This window comes from Betta splendens, chromosome 12 (genome assembly GCF_900634795.4).
Source record: "Betta splendens chromosome 12, fBetSpl5.4, whole genome shotgun sequence".
NCBI classification, from domain to species: Eukaryota; Metazoa; Chordata; class Actinopteri; order Anabantiformes; family Osphronemidae; genus Betta; species Betta splendens.
In genome coordinates this window covers 7629815-7651004 of record NC_040892.2, presented here as the reverse complement: position 1 = coordinate 7651004, position 21190 = coordinate 7629815, and the positions used below count along the sequence as shown (strand labels likewise).

Genomic DNA, 21190 nt, shown 5'->3' with positions numbered 1-21190 from the left:
ATAATGTAATAGTGAAAGCCCACAGGGTTTCCCATCAGAGCACAGCCCTCAGTCACATGGTGTGCTGTTGGTTTTCACCCAGGACCGAAGGAGCCAAGTCAAACCCCGGACCGCACCTACAGCACGGCCAGAACTGGCAGCGGGTCCGTTCTTGTTCCCAGCGGAGGATAACTTTGAGCTTTGGGCCACTTTGTAGCGCAATCAAGTGAAATACCGCGATATTTGACCACCACGCCCGGAGCTCCGCTGCAACCAGGGGTAAAAGTCGTCGCTTCAGTGTTTGGGTTGTTGCATAAAGTTAATTTCCTCTTCACAGCAGAGACACGAGCGCGCATCAACAGATTTCGATAAACGTCTCTTTGACTTGAAGTTAGTTCGTCGAACCTTGTCTCCAGCTCAGGATTAAAACGTGTGAGTGCAGATTGAGCCGAGGAGCAATTCTGATAAAAGTGACTGGAGGATGCGCGCGGCGTTCGTTCCTGTGTAACCCACGTTATGTGTGTGTGCCTCGGAAGGTGAAGCCTCGTCCCGGAGCCATGGTTCTGAGCTCCATGGGAGCCTGCTGCCTCAGCCCGGAGGCCAAAGAGGCTCGTCGGATCAACGAGGAGATCGAGAGGGAGCTGCGCCGTTACAAGAAGGAGACCCGACGGGAATTCAAGCTCCTCTTGCTCGGTAGGGACTCAAAGATACGAGTGTTCCAGTTTACAACTCACTGTTCGACAACACGCACGAATGCGGGTTTAGTTTAAGCGGGTTTGTATCGGATCCTCAGGGGCGAGTCTAGAACCTTTTTTGTGTGTGTGTGTGTGTGGGGGGGGGGGGGGGGGGGGGGGGGGGGTATAATGGGGCACAGGCTATGAAGGGGGGGGGGGGGGGTCATCAGAATGAGTGAGATTTTTACACTTGTTGTATAAACTGAGTAGTATATTGGTAGTAACAAAGTTTTCTAGTGTGAAAATGTTTAAGATAACTGTTTATAACTCAAACCACTCCAAATGCGCTGTAAGTGGTAGATTATGTTTTTCTTGGCACCCATTCTTATAATTTACTTAAAGCTACAACGCGCATTTTAATCTATGTGCATTCTGTGCAGTGTTTCACCTTGTTATTCCTGGGTAGTAATTGCAACTCTCTGATTGGATGGAAGGACGAGCCTCACTCAAAGCCCGGTCCAAGTGAATATCTCTGCGGTGCGTTAATCCCCCCTAGTAACGCACTGGAATACTAAATGGCTGAGTGATGAACGGACCACTCCACACAATCTCCGGACGTAATCCTCCAGAGATAGTCCAGATAAGCTTTAGTCACAGGGGGATTCAACACTGTGATCAGTTTTGGAGTTCATCTCTAGTAAAGCGAAGCGGCATACTTGGATATTTTTAAGCATGATCACGTTGAGAATCATGTTATCTTAAATTCCCATATCCACAATATTGCAGCTGTATTCAGAAGGATTGGATGTATGCAGCAAAACACAAACTCTCCATCATTTCTACCGTTGCAAAGCATATTGATTATTATATTATATTGCTTGGAAAAACATCTTCAGTATTAACTAACCAGTAACAAGTAGTTAGATACATAAAGTATACTGCACCTTATTTAATGGTATTACAAATTTATTTTTTAAGGACTTTTAAGGACACTACTACTAATAATACTACTCCTACTAATATGACTACATGTTCCAATACTGTATGTCATCTGACCATAGTAGGAGTAAATTAAAGCGCCTCATCCAGTAAATACATAGATGTACAGGACATATCCTTCGCTTAATTGGTTTAGGAAGGAAGCTGAGTGTGTACTGAAGTGTTTCTGGTTAAATGTGAGCTGCTAATGCTTACTGTAAAGATGAGACAGCTTTGTCTGGTCACAGTACAGTTGGCCACAGACATCTTTACAGCTAAGTGGTTAGAAGACTATTAATTCCTAGTCATCTGCACCCTGTAGTAGATTTAGGTGCCAGATAATCCTTTTGATGTAAACACATTTAGATAGTGGTCGAATATGAGACAGAAAGTATTACACTGGTGCTACCTTTGCTTTTGTTTTCATTTGACTGAGTGCTCTAGTAGATGCTGTCATTTCAACTTTGTATGCCATGAAAAGGAAATGCTGCAACTTCCTAAAGTTCAGCTTTTACAGACGAGTGAAATTACAAAATAGTATAAAGTAATAATAAATGAGTAAGCTCAGCAGCAAGTAAGGACCCAGTTTTGTTAATTGAGTACCAAAATTGTATAAGACGGAAACAGATAAAGAAGATATAATCCTAGATGCTCATTATTGTCTGTGTAGTCAATGTTTTAAACTTGGCCTATTCTTCCAAGTCAAACTGCTCCACTGGCTGTATGGAGGTAAACCAGTGACTGGCCAATTGGATAGTTTGACCTGATAATGACAGTAAATTGCTGTATCACTAAAGTGATTACAGTTCATCCTGAGGGGATCACAAATGCACCAAATTGCATGGCAAGCACAATTTGATAACTGGTGAGATGTTTCAGACTGGACCAAAGTGGTGGACTAATCATTTCATATTGCCATCCATACAACCATTAGCCACAAATGATGGCCAATAAAAACAATTAAAGTTATATCAAGTTTCTTTATTACCAATAATATGGGTGACGGATCTTTACTTTGAGTTGATTCTCACCAAATTCTCCAAAAAATCTAAGTTCATATCGATAAATTATTTGCCAACAGTTCACAGAGAAGAATAGAGTCAGATGTGTCCTTTAACGCTTTTATGCACATGTACGAATGTAACTAATCTCACGTATGTTTTTTCTGGCCAGGAACTGGTGAAAGTGGGAAAAGTACTTTCATCAAACAGATGAGGATTATTCACGGCCGCGGGTACTCTGAGGAGGACAGGAGGAGCTACACCCGGCTCGTCTACCAGAACATCTTCACAGCCGTGCAGGCCATGATCCAGGCCATGAAAATGTTACAAATCCCCTACAGCCACGAGCACAATGAGGTACCAGACAGCTGCTTCTGTGCCTTTGTTCCACACGGCCGCGGCCACAGCCGCCGACGGTGACCAAGTCAGCTTCGCCTGATGCTTTGTGTTCAAAGTGAATCACTTCTGGTTGATTGTAGCAGCGCGTTGGTTTTGCATTCCTGCTGCTTAAGGAGCAGGCTGTCCTTTGGAATGTACACAAGTTGTTGCACTGCAGGCGTGTAAAGACAGGTACACCGGAGCCAAAGCAAGGACCAGACAGAAGAGGAAGGGAGACAGAGAACCTCCCCATTAATCATACAGGAATCTGGAGTCATACCAACAGCAGGAGCTTATTAATCACACAGAATGTTGGCTCATACTAATGTGCTAAATTAGTGCAACTTCCAGGTAAAGCTGAGGCAAGACAGCTCTATTTTATGTGTCCTATGTCACCGCTTTGGACTGCTTTTGGAGTCGGCATGTTTCCTTCTCATCTGTAAAGATGAAGCTATGCAGAAGCCCAGATATTAAGCGCCGGTCTGACAGATCATCACTTTCTGGACTCCTCCCCCGAACGCACGGCTCTCCAATCACAGCCTAGCAGCTCTACCACGATGGCTGCGCTGTGAAGCAACCTTGCTCGAAGTGGCAAAACCACTTCACCGTAACTTCTGCTTACTACTGCTGCTTTTGTCATGTGATGTGCGCTGGCCCAAACACTTTTGTCTGGGTAGTGTTCATGGTGGCGAAAGCAAGCCCCTCCTCCGTCAGGACTATAATATGGCTGTGTAATGTATGTAAGTTAAATATCCAACAGCCAGTCTCTTAAAGGAAATAACCATTTGCAATACGTACGAGCCCAGCCAATATATTACCATTAGAGCAACTGTAGTTATGAGACTCAGTCTTTCACTGTGACATTATGTCAGGTGACTTTTAAAACCTCTTTTTATATGTAAACAATATGACTTATTTGAATTTTGACCATTAAAGGTTTAAGCTGCAAAACAGTTCAGTCACAATGTAGTAATAAATGTAGAACTGAGAGATAAGAGTTTTATAAGATTTAGAAAACGAGTTCAAAAGGATGCCCTTGAATTTGTGCCATCCTTTCTCCAAAGAAAAAAGTGGAAGCATGAAAGAAGAGCAGCAGGAGCCATGAAATCAGTTTTAAGAGACGAGCCAAAGGAGAGGGGAGCTCGGAAAGCGGCGGCTAAAAATAAGCTCCTCGGTGTTTGGATTGTGCATCTGCAGCCCTTGGTAGCGGTGTTAGATAGCCGGCGATAGCAGGGAAATTACTACAGCAAATGTTGAGATATTTACAGTAAGGCAATAAACTCATCACACGTGCCTTTCATAACTCAGGGCTTTACCACAGCGTGGCCACTCCTAGGCACCCAGCATCCATCGTGGAAGATTGCAATCTCTGCTTTATGGCATCAAACAGTTTCCCATCAACAACGTGACAAGTGCGTTCATATTTATTGACGCAGTTACTCCTCGCATGTGGTGACAAGGCAGCAACAGATGGAAGCAAAGGGACTTAAAGTAACAGTTTGCTCCTAAGTGACTACTAAATTACTGCAAACAGCTTGTGCTGACTTATGTTTTGAAGTGTTTTCTGGCTGAACTGTTGAACTCTGGGTCGACAACTGATGTGTAGTCAGGGAAATATTTATTATTCATCAGGCGCAAATTGGGTTATTTAGCATGGATGAGCAAAACCCGAGATGTATTTGAGTGAGGCAGAAATTTAAAAAATCGCAGTCTAAGAAGAAATGTGTAGATGTGCTTTTGACAGATTCTCAGAATGGGACCGCTAACATCACAGAGCTGTTTGCTCCCAAAGGTTCTTTCTTGGGTTTTAAATAAGCCTTCTGAGCAGTCAGAACGAAAACATCCGGCTCCGTTTTGCAGCGCGCTTAGTTTTAATAGTCGGATGTAATTTGATAAGGAGAGCAGTAATGTCAGAGGGGCTGTGGGGGGGAGGGGGGCGAACGGACAAACTCCGTAAAACTGCAGGCCGCAGCGTCAGATCCTCATTTCATCCAATCAGGCCTAGAACGGACTTAAAAGACCGCCTGATGATGGTGGAGGTGAAGATCAGCATCCAAGTGCTGAGAGTTCAGCTGCTGGTTAAAGTGAACATTTGTTCAGCTGCTACGGAGGCAGCTCACTTTGGATGAGGTAACTGTGCACTGGATGCTGGGGTGGGTTTAATCATGACTGGTACAAATCAGGTTCTGATTTGCAGAGCATGCGAAGCCGCACGGGGGGACGTCTAAACCCTGTGTTTGTGCATGATACCACCAGGCAGTTCTATTTTTCCCCCAACAAATGACCTACTTCTTTCCATGAATCACCATTTTGTTTTGCAATGACGGGGGGGTGTTTTTAATGCGCTGCGCGTCCCCTGTCGTTGCTCAGGCCAACGCCGGCGTTGTCAGCGCGGTGGACGTGGAGAAGGTGACGACGTTGACGGACCTGCACGTGGACGCCATCAAGAGCCTCTGGAGCGACCCGGGAATTCAGGAGTGTTACATTCGGAAGAGGGAATACCAGCTGTCAGACTCCACCAAATAGTGAGTGTGAACAGACTAAAAACTCTCCACAGACGTCGCCGAATAGTTTCCACTGTGTCATTTGCCTGTTGTCAGTTTAATGACTTCAGTGCTTATTCCATTTACAGTTGTTGACAAAAGCCTTGCAGGAACCGCCACGTAAAGGTTCACTGAAGGATTAAATGAATGCACTGAATGGCTTGTTTTGCTGTGTTCGTGTTCACCTGACTGTGGTTGTCGTCCCGCTGCGCCAGCTACCTGAACGACCTGGACCGAATTGCTGACGCTGCGTATCTGCCGACGCAGCAGGACGTCCTGCGAGTCCGCGTCCCCACAACGGGCATTATAGAGTACACGTTTGACCTGGAGAAAGTGGTCTTCAGGTGAGCGCTTCTGTGGCACGCCGCCAAATTAAAACTGAAAGACGTTGTGGAGATCTCATGGTCCCCAGATGATGTACCCTTCTAGAGCCACGCTAGTGTAATAATATCATTCACATCCACAGGGTCTGTGTTGGGTTAGAGTTAAAGCTGCTACTGTATCAGTTCGTGCTGTGGCTTTAGATCCCGACAGGAGGTTCCAAGACCTCAGTGTCTCAGGTTTAGTGTTTGGTTTCCCCAGAAATACATGTGTTTTAGGGAAATGAGACTTTCTGTTCCCAGAATCTAACCTCAGCGTCATGAAAGGAAATGGCTGCTCTACTGTACAAACAATGATTTTCAGACATGATCAGGTTTCGTTTTTAATTGGTCTGTGTATGTTTCTTCAAGTTAATTACATCATGTTCTAAGCAGCATGAATGTGGCCTCTACCTACTAATGTCCACATCACCGTTTTCTTGTCCGGTTGGAGGGAGAAAGCAGCCAGACTGTGACTACGTGTGATGTAATGATTGATTGCTTCGACCCGTAGGATGGTGGATGTCGGCGGCCAGCGCTCCGAAAGGAGGAAGTGGATTCACTGTTTCGAAAAAGTCACTTCCATCTTGTTCCTGGTGGCGCTCAGCGAGTACGACGAAGTCCTTGCTGAGTCAGATAATGAGGTAAAAATATCTGTTACAGTTATAAATGAATGAAATCATAGGCATCATGTGAGTCTGTTTATGTAAAAAACAGAAAATAATCATTGTCGTCATCTCAATGTTATGTGAGGATTAAATAGCTGCGATCCAACTCTCGCCCTTTCTGGTCCCTGATAGTAGTGTGTATACTTCGCCTGCAGGGGGAGCTCTTTAGTCGCTCTGTTGAGCTCAGAGCATCTCAGCAAAGCTCCACTTGCATAAGATTGCAGCTAGATGAATGTGCTCACACAGAGAGGCTGCTGTCTGAATTCCTAAATTCTCTGCTCACGCTGAGACGCCGGTGTTACACGTTTTTTTTTTTCTTCACAGAACCGAATGGAGGAAAGCATGGCCTTGTTCCAGACAATCATAAACTACAGGTGGTTCAGAAAGTCCTCAATAATCTTGTTTCTCAACAAGATCGATTTACTGGAGGAGAAAATCATGTATTCGCATTTGGCCGACTACTTCCCTAAATACAATGGTAAGACAAAGAGTTCATTCTTGGCATGAAATGATTCAAATACTGCAATAACTGACATTTTACACCTTGACCAAAAAGTTAGAAAAAGCTAAAGGTTGCTTTGCTCAAGACACCTAGGCCTTTATTGAACTACATATAATAGATTAGCAACCACAGCCTCACTCCCGCTCATCTGGGGTAATAATAGTGACTAATAATCATATAATGCAGTCAGTCAGAAGAAAATTTTTCTCTACAGGCCATAAATGAGCAATTACTAGTTAATCTGGTTAAACATTTGTCTCAAGCCTGATTCCAGAAGTGGGGACATCATCCTGAAAACCAGTTGTAACTAAGCTGGAATGAGGAAATTTCAAAGTCGGACGCGAGAACTTGAGGAATTGTAAACATGTCCGCAGCATAGACACCGAGGCCTCATGAAGGCGCCCACATGCTGATGCTTCGTGGATAACAGCGGGGCCACATCTACCTTTTCCACGAGCAGCAAGGCACCCAGCGGTGCAGGCATGAGTATGCCTCTGTTCTCACACGCCGCTCACGGCCCTGTTCCTCCCCGCCAGGTCCCCGGCAGGACGCCCAAGCAGGACGACAGTTCATCCTGAATCTGTTCCACAGCCTCAATTCCAACGAGAAGAAAATCATCTACTCGCACTTCACCTGCGCCACGGACACGGACAACATCCGCTTTGTGTTCCGCGCGGTGAAGGACCACATCCTGCAGGAGAACCTCGAGGTGTACAACCTGGTGTAACCCGCCGGCGTTGCCGCGGTGACCCCGCCGCCTGTGCACCGCTGGCAGCCGGCAGCGCTGCGCCGCCGTCCAGTTTGCACCACGCTGGAAAACCCAACGCTATGATCCAAAAGCAGGAAATCGCGACGCCGCCGAGCTTGTCGTGCAACGACTCTACTACTGATGTGTTCAAATGTTCCTGTTGGGCTCTGTGTCCAGCTGGCGATGAAGTGTGACCGGACAATTAGAGCGCTGCCTCAGCGAGGAGCCTGTTACTGTACGCAACCTCAAATATTCTGGGGCTCTTTGTGAACGCGCGGTGACAATATCAATGCACATGAGGGAGAGAGATTAAAAAGGGTATTTCAGTGGACGAGCAGCGTGGTCCGGAGGAATGTGTGAACGGGAACCTAGTCTGCACGGCAGCACCTGGCATCACTAACCCTCGTTAGCCATAGTTGGTTACCTTGAAGTGAAAAACGCGTTTGAAATACTCTAAATGCTCAGTTTGTGTGTTTGCCACTTAAAGGGAGGGTCCCACTAAACACTAACGGTACATTCACTTTCCCATTATTGATTTGCACATTGTTTGCTTTACATTTTGTTGGTCAGCGTTAAAACCAGGCCATTAGCAACATCTAGTATTTAGTATTAGTATTTGGTTGAACACATTTCATTCAGTGTTTGCGTATGTTTTTAAAGTTGTCAGAGCACCAGTGTTTGTTCAATCCATGAATTACTCCCAGTAATTATTATCTGCTAAACACCTTTACACGTCGACTTGCATTTCTATTGAATGAATATTGTAAATACAACACGGTACAGTAGCTTCTATCATATTTGTTGGTCAGGGTCAGACCCTCTGTTTTAAATATCCTGAGGCATAAAAATAGTGTGTTTTTAATCCTGGTAAATAACGGGAGCATATCCACAGTACTAATGTTTACACAAGCCTTTTCTACTTGTTAATATAATTACAAGCTCATTTGTACGGCTTAATTTATGGTTGTATTTCACAGTGTCCTCTTGCTATTGGATGAATAAACACACGTTTTGCAGATCACTCGCTGCTCAGGGTCCTCTTCCTTTCATGCCTCAGCCCGGGCTCGTTGTCCGCTTGTCCTCCCAGCTGCGCAGTCAGCACATCTGGAAACCCACCTCTGTGATGCGTCCGTCTGGCTGCAGCCTGCAGCAGAGGTCCGTGTTCTCAGGGTAGAACACGTGGAAGAAGGGCTGACGATTCATCTACTCTCCACGAAGCTGTTTACATTTGAGTCTTCATCACTTTTTCTATTGCATTTCTCTATAAAACGATTAATGAAAGTAATTGCGGCAGGTGTGTGTTGATGACCTGTAGCTTCCAGCGTCTTAACCTCTGCCTTTCATGCGCAGGGACGTGTGGGATTTTGTCGAAAACTCTCGATCGGGGCGTTAGTAGCCCATTACAGGTCTCCTCCATTGTGTTCGCACTCCCACACTCGCTGTGGGGGAAGAGTTTCAAATTCAGCGGCCCGCGGGAGCGTGGATGTGTGCGCAGCTTCGCTTTCAGCCAGAACCTGCCCATCCACCCGCCTCCCGAGCGCAGCAGGAATGTGAAATGCACCTGAACAGGATCCCGCAAGAGGAAGAATGAGCGCAGAAAAGTCGCCGGCCCACCTGTTCCGGGACACAAGTTCCTGCGGCAGCCTCGAGAAATCACGGCATCCGTTCATTTCGCTCACCCCCGTCAGCTGTGGCGCAGCGCGAGGAGCCGCTCGTGAACTTTGACGCAAAAAGAGAAAATGGGGGAGTGTTGCCTGTCTGCGGATGAAGCCGAAAGGCTCCGGATACACAGAGAAATAGAAAGACAACTGCAACGTGATAAACGAGACTCTCACCGGGAGCTGAAGCTGCTGCTTTTAGGTGAGTGTCAACTTGTTCAGTGAGTCTGGAAATAGTCAACCAACACCGGCTGACGCTCAGGATGTCAGTCACAAAGTAGGTAGAGTCCAAAAGTATGAGTATTTACATAAACCCGTTGCCTATAAGAAACTGAGAACTGGTACGATGACAGGTTCACAGCAGGTGGTCAGGATTCTGATCAGCGGCCCAGCTCTATAACAACACGTATTTTCTTATTGAGGATTCATGTCACTCTGTACTGAGCGAACTTCCCGCAATGACGATGCATCTGTGATTTGTTGACATTTCAAAATAATTTTGATGCCTGCTCCAGATACAGTATTTCAATCATCACTGTTTTGATGATTGAACTGAGCTCACAGTACGCCCATGTAATTAAAAGTAAATTAAATATTAGTTCATTTCACTATTTCTACCTTATACATTTAAATTATTTGTAATATTTCCTTGTTTACTGTAACCAAATGTCCCTTTTCTTCTGTTCATTGTTTCTGGAGTCATTGGCCAGGTGCAATTTCACCAAACCCGTCTTTAGACCTATAGGCTTAAATGAAAGGCGGCACATGTAATTGGTGGGACGACTCCAGCTGCCACATTAGTCCATAGACAGAGGGTGATTGAGGGGACCTTTGTGGAGATGTGAGGCCATGAATGGAGGCCACCATGAGCTCCACCTTCTTGTAAGCTATGACTAATTATTCTCGAGGACACTCCATTAGGTTATTGGGATGGATGCTACCACGGGGAGTATTCAGATTTATGACAGCAATATGCTCGGATTGCTGGTCCCTTGGCCTAATCAGAGTCAGTCAGTCTTTTCTGTGTGACTGCTAAAGTGTGCTATTTATTTCAGTTTCATAATAAGTAATACCTGGACGTGGTACCAGAGCGTAGAACAGGGAGAAGACGCCTGGGGTGGAGCAGTGGCTTGATTCACAGTCTCATTCCCCATTGTTGTGCACTGAAGCTTTAATACTTCGAGAAAACCATTAATTTTGTTTATTAAATACTGGGCAGGGTTTTTGCCATGGCACTGCCCAATTATGACAATTGGTTCAAAACCAATAGTCCACTCAAAGAGGAAAAGCCACGGGATCACAAGACACTGATAAATATCTAATTTCATCACTTCCAAATCTATTTTTGCTCATATAGCCTGACTAAACAAACCACACATTTATTTATAATCTGCAAAAACAACATTCTCAACTCCCGCCGTCAAATACAGACCACAGCGCTAAAGTTGATCAATGTATTGTCTGCTCTAAAGCAGCGACCTGAGCACGTACTGTAAGAGACGTGGCCTTTCTCAGCAGCTGGGCGTAATTTGGAAGGAAATAGGTTGAAGGACAGCGCTAGCAAATAGAAAATATCTGGACTGGCAGATAAGCAGCGAATCAGCTGTGGTATGTGTTCTTGGCTGCGCCGTGCTTTAGGACGCAGTCAGAGTTTACCCTCAGCATTCCTCAAATAGTTACTGCGGCCTTGATGAGTTGTTCTTCGCTGACACCAGGCTACGCGTGTGTTGTTAGAAAGCTCGACTTCGAGCATAAATCCCATTAAGGTGCACTTATAATGCTGTATTGTAAAAGCCATGTCAGGTCAAGACACATCTAATGTTAAACATGGTGCCTACACAGCATAAAAACAGTACATCTAATTCAGAGGCGACAACGACAACAACAATGATGATGATGATGATGTGTCACACGAGTTTGTCCCCAGAACAAACTTTGAAAACCAAAACCTTGAACGTCGATATTGTTGGAAGCAAAACATTAGACATGATGGACTTTGTTTAAAGGCCGCTGCTACTTTAAATTTCACCTTGGATTCGCCTGTTTAGAGAAGGACCTCCTCTTGTAAAACTCAGCTGAGATCGTGATCCAGCGTCGTTTACAACCGGAAAGCAGGAGGTGCTTCACCATTTCACCCAGGGACACACTGACAGTCATACGTTTGCAGGGAAAAATACAACAAAAATGAACTGATTGATCTGGTTTGTTCTTCTTCATGCTGCAAATGCATATGAATGAGTGAAATCTAAATAAAAGACCTTATGTAACAGATGTAGTTGCATTGAAGCAAATGAAAAAAGGTGTCAGTTGTCATGCGCTTAAAGTAAAAAAGCAAATATTTGCTCAAAGACACGCTCATCCTTGTTGCTTGGGGGCAAAATAATTCATATCTGGGAAACTTGAGTTTTTTGTTGCAGTTTTGTTGCCAAACGCCTGTTTGAGCAGCAACTGATGTTCAGATCATGGATTTTTGCTGCGTTGCTTTGGTTTCTGTTCCATACTTTTTCATTCTCCCCGCTCACACAGGGACCGGCGAAAGTGGGAAGAGCACGTTCATCAAACAGATGAGGATCATTCACGGCAGCGGATACAGCGAATCAGAAAGGAAAGGCTTCATCCGCCTGGTGTTTCTGAACATCTTCACCGGCATCCAGGCGCTGATTGAAGCCATGAAGAACCTGCACATCGACTACGTCGACAACCGGAACATTGTGAGGAATTTAAAGCGTAAAAGTCAATATTCACGACGTTTCTACTGTGGGTCATACCTGGTAATGTGGCTGTTGTGTGTGTGTGTGTGTGTGTGTGTGTGTGTCAGACCCACGCAGAGAGGCTGCGCCAAGTGGACACGGAGAACTTGTGCGCTTTAGAGGCCTGGCAGGCTGACGCAATTAAGAAAGTGTGGAGTGACCACGGTGTTCAAAGTTGCTACGAGCGCAGGAGGGAATTCCAGATATCTGACTCTGCCAAATAGTAAGACTATTAAAGCGTCACACTCCGTTCCCTTTAAAAGGACCCCTGGCTATTAGGACAAGCCACTAAAGATGTTGGAGTTATTGTACATTTGAAATAAAAAGCAACTCATAGTAAGGTGTTATTACTTTTGCTCTTCAGTTACCTGAGTGACATGGACAGAATCTCGGCGCCATGTTACATCCCCACTCTGCAGGACATCCTGAGGGTCAGGGTTCCCACCACAGGCATCATAGAGTACCCGTTCGACCTTTCCAAAATGATCTTCAGGTACTGGAGCACTTATATATATGTTCAGTATTTAAATAGTCCTATATCCTATGTAATTTGTTACTGAGCCATTTCATTTGCAACCTTTAATGCTTTGCTTCAATCCACGGCCCCGTGCCTGCAGGATGGTGGATGTTGGTGGTCAGCGTTCTGAAAGGAAAAAGTGGATCCACTGCTTCGAAAACGTCACCTCCATCATCTTTCTGGCAGCGCTCAACGAGTACGATCAGGTCCTTTTCGAGAACGAGACGGACGTAAGCTCACAGGCGCCAAGTTCAAGTTCACGCGGTGAAGGAGCGATCAGGTGCAACAACCCGTTGTGTTGCCTTTTCAGAATCGACTGAAGGAGAGTCTCGCCTTGTTCCAGACCATCCTCTCGTACTCGTGGTTCCAGCAGGCTTCTACTATCCTGTTCCTGAACAAAACAGACTTGCTAGAGGAGAAAATCAAGGGGTCTCACTTGAGGACGTACTTCCCAGAATTTAGCGGTAATGTCTGCAGCATGTGTGAGAAAATGGCAGTAGCGCTTCAATTATTAGCTGCACTATCAGCAGCTAATTTCCCTTTTGTCTCTTGATTTATTTCCTTATTTCCACAGGACCTCAGGGCAATGCTGACGCGGCAAAAAAGTTCATCTTGGACATGTACGTGGAGAAGCACAGCGGGCACCAGAAGCCGCTCTACACGCACTACACCTGCGCCACGGACACGGAGAACATCCGCGTCGTCTTCAAGGCCGTGAAGGACACGCTTTTCAGGGACAACCTGGAGCAGTTCAACCTCGAATAAGCCCGGTCACGCGTAGAGCAGCGCGATGGTTTCACATTCGTGAACAGGAAAACTGGTTACACTTGACTTTTCCTCTGGTATGCGATGTGACGGTAAAAACTTGTATTTATCTCTGCGCATCACGAGCAGGTAAAACCTGCTCTGCTGATCCAGAAGTGAAACGACTGTAGTTTCATTTACATTCACACCAGGGTTTAATACCATACGTTTGACAGACACTGACAAATTCTCATCAGACTGGTTTGATTAAGCCAGCAAACAATGTGACCTGCCCTGCGTTACAGCTCCAGCAGCAGAGGAAACGAGGAAGACGTTGCCCGGAAGTCATTTTTTTCCAACTACAATAATGTCGTTTTATTTCTTCATGAGATTTTTCTTTCTTTTTTGTCACAATGGCGAGAATAGTATTTTCATAAAAATATATAAAAACTGAAAGAAATGTCTGACCGTTTTTTGTTGCCGTCTCTACCTGCTCCGGAGATTAAGGCGGGGCCACATTGATTGACAAGCGGTGTGGCGGCAACCTTTGCACCAAACAATGTGCAAAAGGCCCGACGGAGGCGTCTTCCTGTCCGCCGGCTCGGAGCGGTGGTAAGTGTAAAGAGGAATTCAGTGAGATTAGACCTGTGGTGAGAACAATACCCGCATCCACAGCGAGCAGGGGCCGCGTGGCTGCAGTTTGTTTGTTCAAAGGGTTACGAGTTCAGCACTAATGCCCAATATCAAAGACATGAAGTTCATTTGTGGAGCGGAAGCGTGAGCGGCAGGTTTTTATTGTCTCTTTCTTTCCCATCTGTGACAAAGATCACATAAAGCCGGTGATGTTGCTGTTTGTGGTTGTTAGCTTTTATAAAACTTGTATTTGCTCCGCTCCTCTCAGTTTGACACTCCCTGCAGGCACAGTCGTAATAGTACCTACACACACACACAAAGGCATTTTATTGCCTTCAGCTGAGGGAGATAATGACGCGCGCGCACCGTCCCGTTTTCCTGCTCCGCTGCTGGGGGAAGCTGCTGTGCACAGCGCCGCTGCAGCAGGTGATCACCCTTATTTGGTCATAGCCCAGGTCACGTGACTACAAAATGGTGGAAGCTGTGAGCTGTTTGTAAGCTGAGCATCTCCACCGACAGCCTGGAAGCAGGAAATAGGCAGGGAACTCAGAAGAACATCGATGCTCTGAGGCGCAGGAGGACAGAGATTCCCACGCCCCAGCAGTGGTGAGTGGATGGCTCTTATTGTGTCAATATGAAAAGAGAAACAGAGAGATGTGCTCATTATTTGATCTCACTGCCAGGAGACAGGAAGAGAGGAGGAGGGAGGGGCTGCTTTCATCAGCACTGGTCCTGTGGATCTGAATCAGGAACATCCAGTTTGGGGGGAATGCTTATAATAGCTGCTGCTGATTTTATTATTCTGACATCCCGGAGTGTCTGTCTGTTTGTATAAGCGTGTTTGCACATGCTGGACATATTTCTGGGAACTGTCAGCACGACGTGAGCGCCACTGTCCAGGAATCGAACGCGAGCGCGATCCCGCTCCAGCTCACATCCGCGACGAGGACCGAGGACGTCTCCCTTTCATGCGAGTCGGCACGTGACTCGCTGTGAATTTGCATCTCTGCCCAATCTGTGCTCAGGCGAGCGTGCAGCTATTCAATTTGAGTCAGCACTAGAACAAGGGAATGAGCTTGTCGTGATGTAACGACCCCCCCCATCTGCCTTTGGCATTTCCCCCCCTCCTCCAGTTTGAATAGAATGATTATTCCCAGGGGGAAGATGACCTTTAACCCCAAAGTCTAATTTGCCTCCACTCTCCCTCCTTTCTCCTGTTTCTACCTTTTACGTCTCATGTTCTCTGTTAACTCTGAACAATCCACTGGGCCTCTTTAGATTAGTGACACTGGGTGTTAAAGCCTAAACTAATGTTTCCTGCCTGATAAAAGCATCGACATTTGTCATTGGAGAGAGACACTGACGATTCCCAGCTACAGTCTGTCATTCATCACGTCACAGCGAGATCCTCATACTTCAATATTTTATGAGGTGTTTATGTAAGGAAACACAGTTTAGGAAGCAGCAGCAGCAGCAGCAGTGTCGGTACAGTAGGTACCATTACTGTAACATGAGAATGCTTTGTGACTTCCTGTACCATATGTGCAGTGTAGGCATGAATAGCAAGGTCTTTTTAATTGTCTTTTCCTAGGTCCTCCTGGGGATGGACCTGCCACCAGAGAGTAAGATGAACTCTGAGGGTGAAGGCAGACCAGGTGAGTGTCAATGAATGCTTTGATGTTCCTGTCCGACAGAACCTCGAGGCCCCGTTCCATTTCCTTTTCGCTACTCTTTTCCAGCCCCTCCTACCTCTTTACCCCTGCAAGGAGGTCCCACCCAAAGGAAAAAGCTTTCTGCCCCTCGTATCAGCCTGTCCCTGGACCAGAGCGAGGACGACCTGGGGGAGACCCCCGACGATCTCGACATCAACGTCGATGACCTCGACACTCCTGACGAGGGGGACTACCTGGACTACACGGACCATGAAAAGGACTGGGAGGGTGGGTCTCTCTTAACGAAGTTTGGCCTTCCGTAATCCTGAATCATCACAATCCAGGATGTGATGAGCCAAGATGTGCACAAATGCTGAGGAGAGAGTTGTGAAACCATACGATTGTGTTAGAGTTTGCAGCATTGCCTGACGTTTGCAGCTTTCTTTTGATAAAAGGTCAGCGCTTTCTAGCTACAGTATGACTCAATAATATGATATAGAAAAGGCAATATTAGGTTTTCAAAAATAGTAAAGTTGATATTATTATTATTATTATTATAGTGTTGGGTGTAATGTTCTGAAGCACAGAGCAGGGAGATGGTGGTGGTTGCCTGGCTGTTTTTTTTTCTGTATGACAAGTAAAATGATCTGTTAAAAAAGCCCAAGTCAGTATTTGTTCGTTTCATGTCAGACCTGAGTGCAGTCAGTATCAGGGAGCCCTACGACCCGATTCCGACGTACAGCGCCGAAGAGGAGCGCCAAGACGGCAAGCTGTGGAGGACGGTCATCATCGGGGAGCAGGAGCATCGCATCAACATGAAGATCATTGAGCCCTACATGAAAGTCATCTCCCACGGAGGTAACCATTAAAGGGCCACGTCACCATCGCGCACAGGAAAACAGAGTCGCTACCTCCAGAGGGTCGAACAAATGTCTTTGAGCTAATGATGTGGAGCCAGTACAACCCTCACCACGCCTATGTTGGTTTTCCTTCATATGTCAGCCATCTACATGGCTTCATTAGCTCTGTTAAGATGAGGCCAGACATGGAGTCACACTTCATTGGTTTCACAGACAGGGGTCCTGTTTCCTTCCTCCTTTTCTTCAGGGCCCCTCTAAAACCCAGGGGCCACTGGCTTGCACTCTGTCCTGTGCTTCAAAAAAACCCCACTGTGTTCACTCACTACGGTGGATTTAAGTGAAACTTAAAGCCGAGATTTGTGCTGGTAGACAGTCAATATCAGCTCTGTCGTTTAGATAAAAGGCCCTCCATGTGAGTGACACCGACTGTGGCGATGAATGGGTTGTTGAATAAAAGGAAATTGCATTAATCTGAAAAGTAGAGAGTGGAAACAGGACAGAGAGACAGTCAGACAAAAGACTGATGGAAAATAGAATGAAAATAGAGGAGCGGTGAAGTTATGAGCACTGTGCTAATTAGGGCTGAGCCCTCACCAACAATGAACCAAGGTCAGGTTGGCTCTAATTTTCTTTTCATGTGTTTTTTTTATATTTTTATCAAGGCTACTACGGCAGCGGAGTAAATGCCATCATAGTGTTTGCTGCGTGCTTCCTGCCAGACAGCGACAGGGAGGACTACCACGAAATCATGGAGAACCTCTTCCTGTGAGTGTTTACATTGTAACAACTCATTATATTTAGTAATTAAATGAGCTACGCCAGTCCGCTTTCTAATATTCAGTCATAACTTCCTTCCGTCGCTCGTCACTGGTCCGACGTTTTAATTGGTTCCTCGTCTCCAAGGCACCGAGACGCAAATAACCACCAAACAATCGACATTCTTTCTGAGCCTCGGCTGAGTTTCCTGTTAAATGCTAATTAGCGACGGCTTGTATGTGAAAACGGTGGCGATGGCGAACATGCCTGCCAGACAGGAGCACGGCAACGTTATCATGGCGAGCGTGTTCACATGCTGGCGTTACATTTAGCTCAGAGCACAACCACAGTGACATAGACGCGGGTGTTTAATATAAAGTAAATAAAAGACGTCGCTCAAAAGATGCTTTTATTTAGAGAATGAAAAATGCAAGATGCAGAATAATTCAAATTATACAAGCCAGAGCCCCGAGCGAAGTCTAAATATAGTAACAGAGTCAGAAACTGGATTGTCGGGTGAGACACCCCATGGTGACGCCTTCACTGTTGTTCTGTCGGTGCATTTCATGCTAGCACAGTGTGGTTGGGATCTCACAGGATGTTCCGTGAAAGATACTGAGTAAGTTGGCATAGCCAAGAGTTTTGGACAGGAATGAAAGGAAGTAAACTGTAGTATCTGCGGTTTCTGATGCCAGATGGCTCGAGGTCTAAATCCTTGGGAGGAGGAGTAACTCGAGCCCGGCAGAGTTTGATGTCAGTGGGAAACGATCGCAATAGCCACAAAAGAGAGTGTATCAGCAGTGCAGGGTTTGTAAGTGGGAGAATGACATTGGGCTCAGTCCGACTTCCATCTCCCCCTGATCCAAAGTCACTGAAGTCAGAGGAGTTACAGAGGGAACAAGAAGCAGCGTGCAAGCTGAGAATATTGTCAGCCTTAGTTTCTAAGCAGGCGACACAGTTCCCCGCTGATCAAATAGAGGGTGGATAAATGAGAGACATGGGGAAGAGGTAACAGTTGGCTTGGGTTTAAGTCAGAATTGGATTTGTGGGAAGGTGAAAGTCTGATTGAGCTGCTGGGATTTATGCACAGACGAGGAAATGTGAAATTGGAAGCAAAACACCTTTGAGGTCACCCATGAAGCAACCAATTTGCTGTACCTGACAATAGAAAAGTAAAATTTACACTGCTGTCAGTGTTTTTTTTTTTTTTGGTCACAGCAAGAATTTTTTCTAGTTCTACTATGTCAAAGTAGGGGGGTCACCCTTCATGCAGGCCGCCAGTGAGACGCTGCTTTAACCACACTGAATTCACGCATCAGTCAGGCAGCAGCTCTGGGATCCTCCATCTGTATGCGAGCTGGAGTTGCTCTCAGCTGCACCAAAGTACATCAGCAGCATTTCTGCAGATTTTTATCTTGTCAGAGCTTGGCTTCAAAAGGATATTTCTTGCTTTGATCAGAAAAGAATATTGTGGTTACTGTGTGTGTGTGCGTGTGTGTGTGTGTGTGTGTGTATACAGCTATGTGATCAGCACGCTGGAGCTGATGGTGGCGGAGGACTACATGATCTTGTACCTGAATGGAGCCACGCCTCACAGGAGAATGCCTGGTCTTGGTTGGCTGAAGAAGTGCTATCAGATGATTGACAGGAGGTCTGTCTATTGATTCCCAGAGAAACATTAGCATTGCATGACATCTCTCAAAACATCTGCAGCTCCTGAATTTAAAGTGTGAATGAGCCCAGGTGTGACATTTAAACCTGTGATGTGTTTCCTTCAGGCTCAGGAAGAATTTGAAATCCTTCATTATTCTGCATCCATCATGGTTTATAAGGACCATTCTAGCCATTACCAAGCCCTTCATCAGGTAAAACAGCTGCAAGCATCGTTTACTATTAACTAGATATTGAACCTACTACACATGGGTGAACACATGCATATGGCTGCTGCTGTGTCCCTGCTTCACATCTGACGGATAAACAAAATGAGTTTTTATTGTGTAAACGCCTGTCATGTGGTTAAACTTGGTAATGCTCTCGTCCCAGCGCCAAGTTCAGCAGTAAGATAAAGTATGTCAACAGTCTGGACGAGCTGCAGGAGCTGATCCCCATGGACAACATCCAGATCCCAGAGTGCATCATTAGGTGAGCTCCACTAAGCCCTGCAACACCACCTCCACCTCCGAGCACGACTTGGCACTTTATATGAATTTCCATTCCTCCTCTCATTTGAACTCTCACCTCCAGACTCGACAGGGAACTCATGGAGTCTGCGGAGAATTCGAGGTGAGCGTTGAGCCCGGCATCTCTCGTTGCCGCCCTCTGTTGAGGAGCGCTCATTTATCAGACGGTGCACTTTTAGATCACGGCAGCTTTTGTGCTGGACGGCGACCAATTTTAATGGCTATAGTTGCAGTTATGGGAGGCAGATGCTTAATGCATCACTCTCATCTCATTTATCATTACAATAAAACAAATGAGCAAGTCCTTATTACAGATTGATCTGCTACACTGATAATAAATGTAGGGACGAAGCTGTACAATGCACTAATTTCTTGCTGACTAATTGTGCCCTGAATCATGAGCTACATTTGTCTTCAAATTCACAACTTACCAGCACATTACGATATTAAATCCAGGGCTAAATACTTTTCTTTTCCATTCAAGAGTGAACAGTTTTCTGCAGGGACCAGAACCTCCAGCAGCAGCAGGCAGAGCAGAGTAAGTTCACACATGGAAGAGAAGTGGCCTTGTGTCAGCACTCTGTCATTCCTACACTAACACAGTCGTCTTTAATGTCTCCGTTTTCTTCCCTCGTCTTCCCAGCAGACCAGACGTAGCTGGTGCCAGCAGCTCTTAAACCCCAGCATCTCTATGGGTCGCCTCCATTCAGGAGTCACAGTTCAACGGCTGGAAGGAGGAAGAAAAGGCCTGTAAACCTTGTGTTTGTCAATTAGAAACCGGACTTTATGTGAAAACGCAACTTGCCAACGTAGACAACAGTCTAATCTCATTCTTGGCGGCTGCTGTAGCATCTACTGTACCTCACACCTGCAATGCCAGACCTATATAGTCAAGTGTGATGCTCGGCAGCACCTACAGTACAGAGTAGCATCATTGTTCACGGTAGGGTAGGAAATGCAATTACACACCAGACAGTGCACTGCACAAATCCATCTGTAGAATACAGTGTTGTCGTCGTGTGCGTGAGAAGCAGTGAAGCAATAATATCACCCTCGACTGCAGTAATGCCGACAAAGAGAGGATCCTGTCAGCAATATACACAATAAACGCGCAAGATGAGGGAACCAAATGTTCAAGCAGCAGTTCGATCTTCATTCCGGAGCCTATACAGATATTTTGAAAAAATCAGACCATAAAGGAGTATATATTGCAAACAATGCATTGATTGAGAGTGTGTCCTTTAGCCATGTTCTGTGTGTGTGAGTGTGTGTGTTTGTTTGTCAGATAAATAAACTGGAAGTCTCTTTTCCACTTCTCCTGGCTCTTCAGGACGAAAGAGGAAATAAAAAAACTAAGATAAAGCACAAGCTCTTTCCCGTGTGTGTCTCCACACACGCCTGGTGTGCATTTGTGCTTCGGTGCATGTCTTCTCATAGATAACAGATGGACCTCTGACCCACGAGTCTTGTGCTATGGTGTATTGACAATGCGCAAAGAAATGACAGATTGAAATTATGGATCACTATCTAGTAATTCAATAAAAAATGGACTAATGTCTGCACATTGTTTTGATGTCTTATTTGTTAGTGGGAATAATCACTAACTGTTT

The 21190-nt window shown here is 45.7% G+C and overlaps 3 protein-coding genes across 9 annotated transcripts; all 3 read left to right on the top strand.

Annotated features, from left to right (window-relative positions):
* Nucleotides 1–30: 30 nt before the first annotated feature.
* LOC114866709 (guanine nucleotide-binding protein G(q) subunit alpha-like) lies at nucleotides 31–8851 on the top strand. Of its 3 annotated transcripts, none has more exons than XM_041073167.2 (8): nucleotides 31–411; nucleotides 516–672; nucleotides 2805–2989; nucleotides 5381–5535; nucleotides 5769–5897; nucleotides 6427–6556; nucleotides 6905–7058; nucleotides 7346–7612. In XM_041073167.2, the coding sequence occupies exons 2-8, from the start codon at nucleotides 537–539 to the stop codon at nucleotides 7348–7350; spliced, it is 894 nt and encodes a 297-aa protein (XP_040929101.1). In that variant the 5' UTR covers nucleotides 31–411; nucleotides 516–536; the 3' UTR covers nucleotides 7351–7612. The 3 variants fall into 3 exon arrangements, with proteins under 3 accessions (XP_040929101.1, XP_029024622.1, XP_029024621.1); XM_029168789.2 differs by lacking the exon at nucleotides 7346–7612 and adding an exon at nucleotides 7619–8851 and having other exon boundaries at nucleotides 33–258; XM_029168788.2 differs by lacking the exon at nucleotides 7346–7612 and adding an exon at nucleotides 7619–8851 and having other exon boundaries at nucleotides 34–411.
* Nucleotides 8852–9412: 561 nt separating this feature from the next.
* LOC114866710 (guanine nucleotide-binding protein subunit alpha-14-like) lies at nucleotides 9413–13959 on the top strand. The gene is made up of 7 exons (XM_029168791.3): nucleotides 9413–9690; nucleotides 12015–12199; nucleotides 12307–12461; nucleotides 12603–12731; nucleotides 12856–12985; nucleotides 13066–13219; nucleotides 13330–13959. Exons 1-7 carry the CDS (start codon nucleotides 9570–9572, stop codon nucleotides 13518–13520), a joined length of 1065 nt encoding a protein of 354 aa, XP_029024624.1. The 5' UTR covers nucleotides 9413–9569; the 3' UTR covers nucleotides 13521–13959.
* Nucleotides 13960–14000: 41 nt separating this feature from the next.
* On the top strand, nucleotides 14001–21142 carry prune2 (prune homolog 2 with BCH domain). Of its 5 annotated transcripts, XM_041073171.2 has the most exons (13): nucleotides 14138–14287; nucleotides 14401–14558; nucleotides 14652–14738; nucleotides 15724–15787; nucleotides 15872–16072; nucleotides 16475–16642; nucleotides 17307–17409; nucleotides 18920–19051; nucleotides 19179–19265; nucleotides 19444–19542; nucleotides 19645–19683; nucleotides 20065–20118; nucleotides 20224–21142. In XM_041073171.2, exons 4-13 carry the CDS (start codon nucleotides 15736–15738, stop codon nucleotides 20255–20257), a joined length of 969 nt encoding a protein of 322 aa, XP_040929105.1. In that variant the 5' UTR covers nucleotides 14138–14287; nucleotides 14401–14558; nucleotides 14652–14738; nucleotides 15724–15735; the 3' UTR covers nucleotides 20258–21142. The 5 variants fall into 5 exon arrangements, with proteins under 5 accessions (XP_029024626.1, XP_029024627.1, XP_040929103.1 ...); XM_029168794.3 differs by lacking the exons at nucleotides 14138–14287; nucleotides 14401–14558 and adding an exon at nucleotides 14027–14111 and having other exon boundaries at nucleotides 14583–14738; nucleotides 20227–21142; XM_041073169.2 differs by lacking the exons at nucleotides 14138–14287; nucleotides 14401–14558 and adding an exon at nucleotides 14027–14111 and having other exon boundaries at nucleotides 14583–14738.
* The last annotated feature ends 48 nt before the right edge of the window (nucleotides 21143–21190 follow it).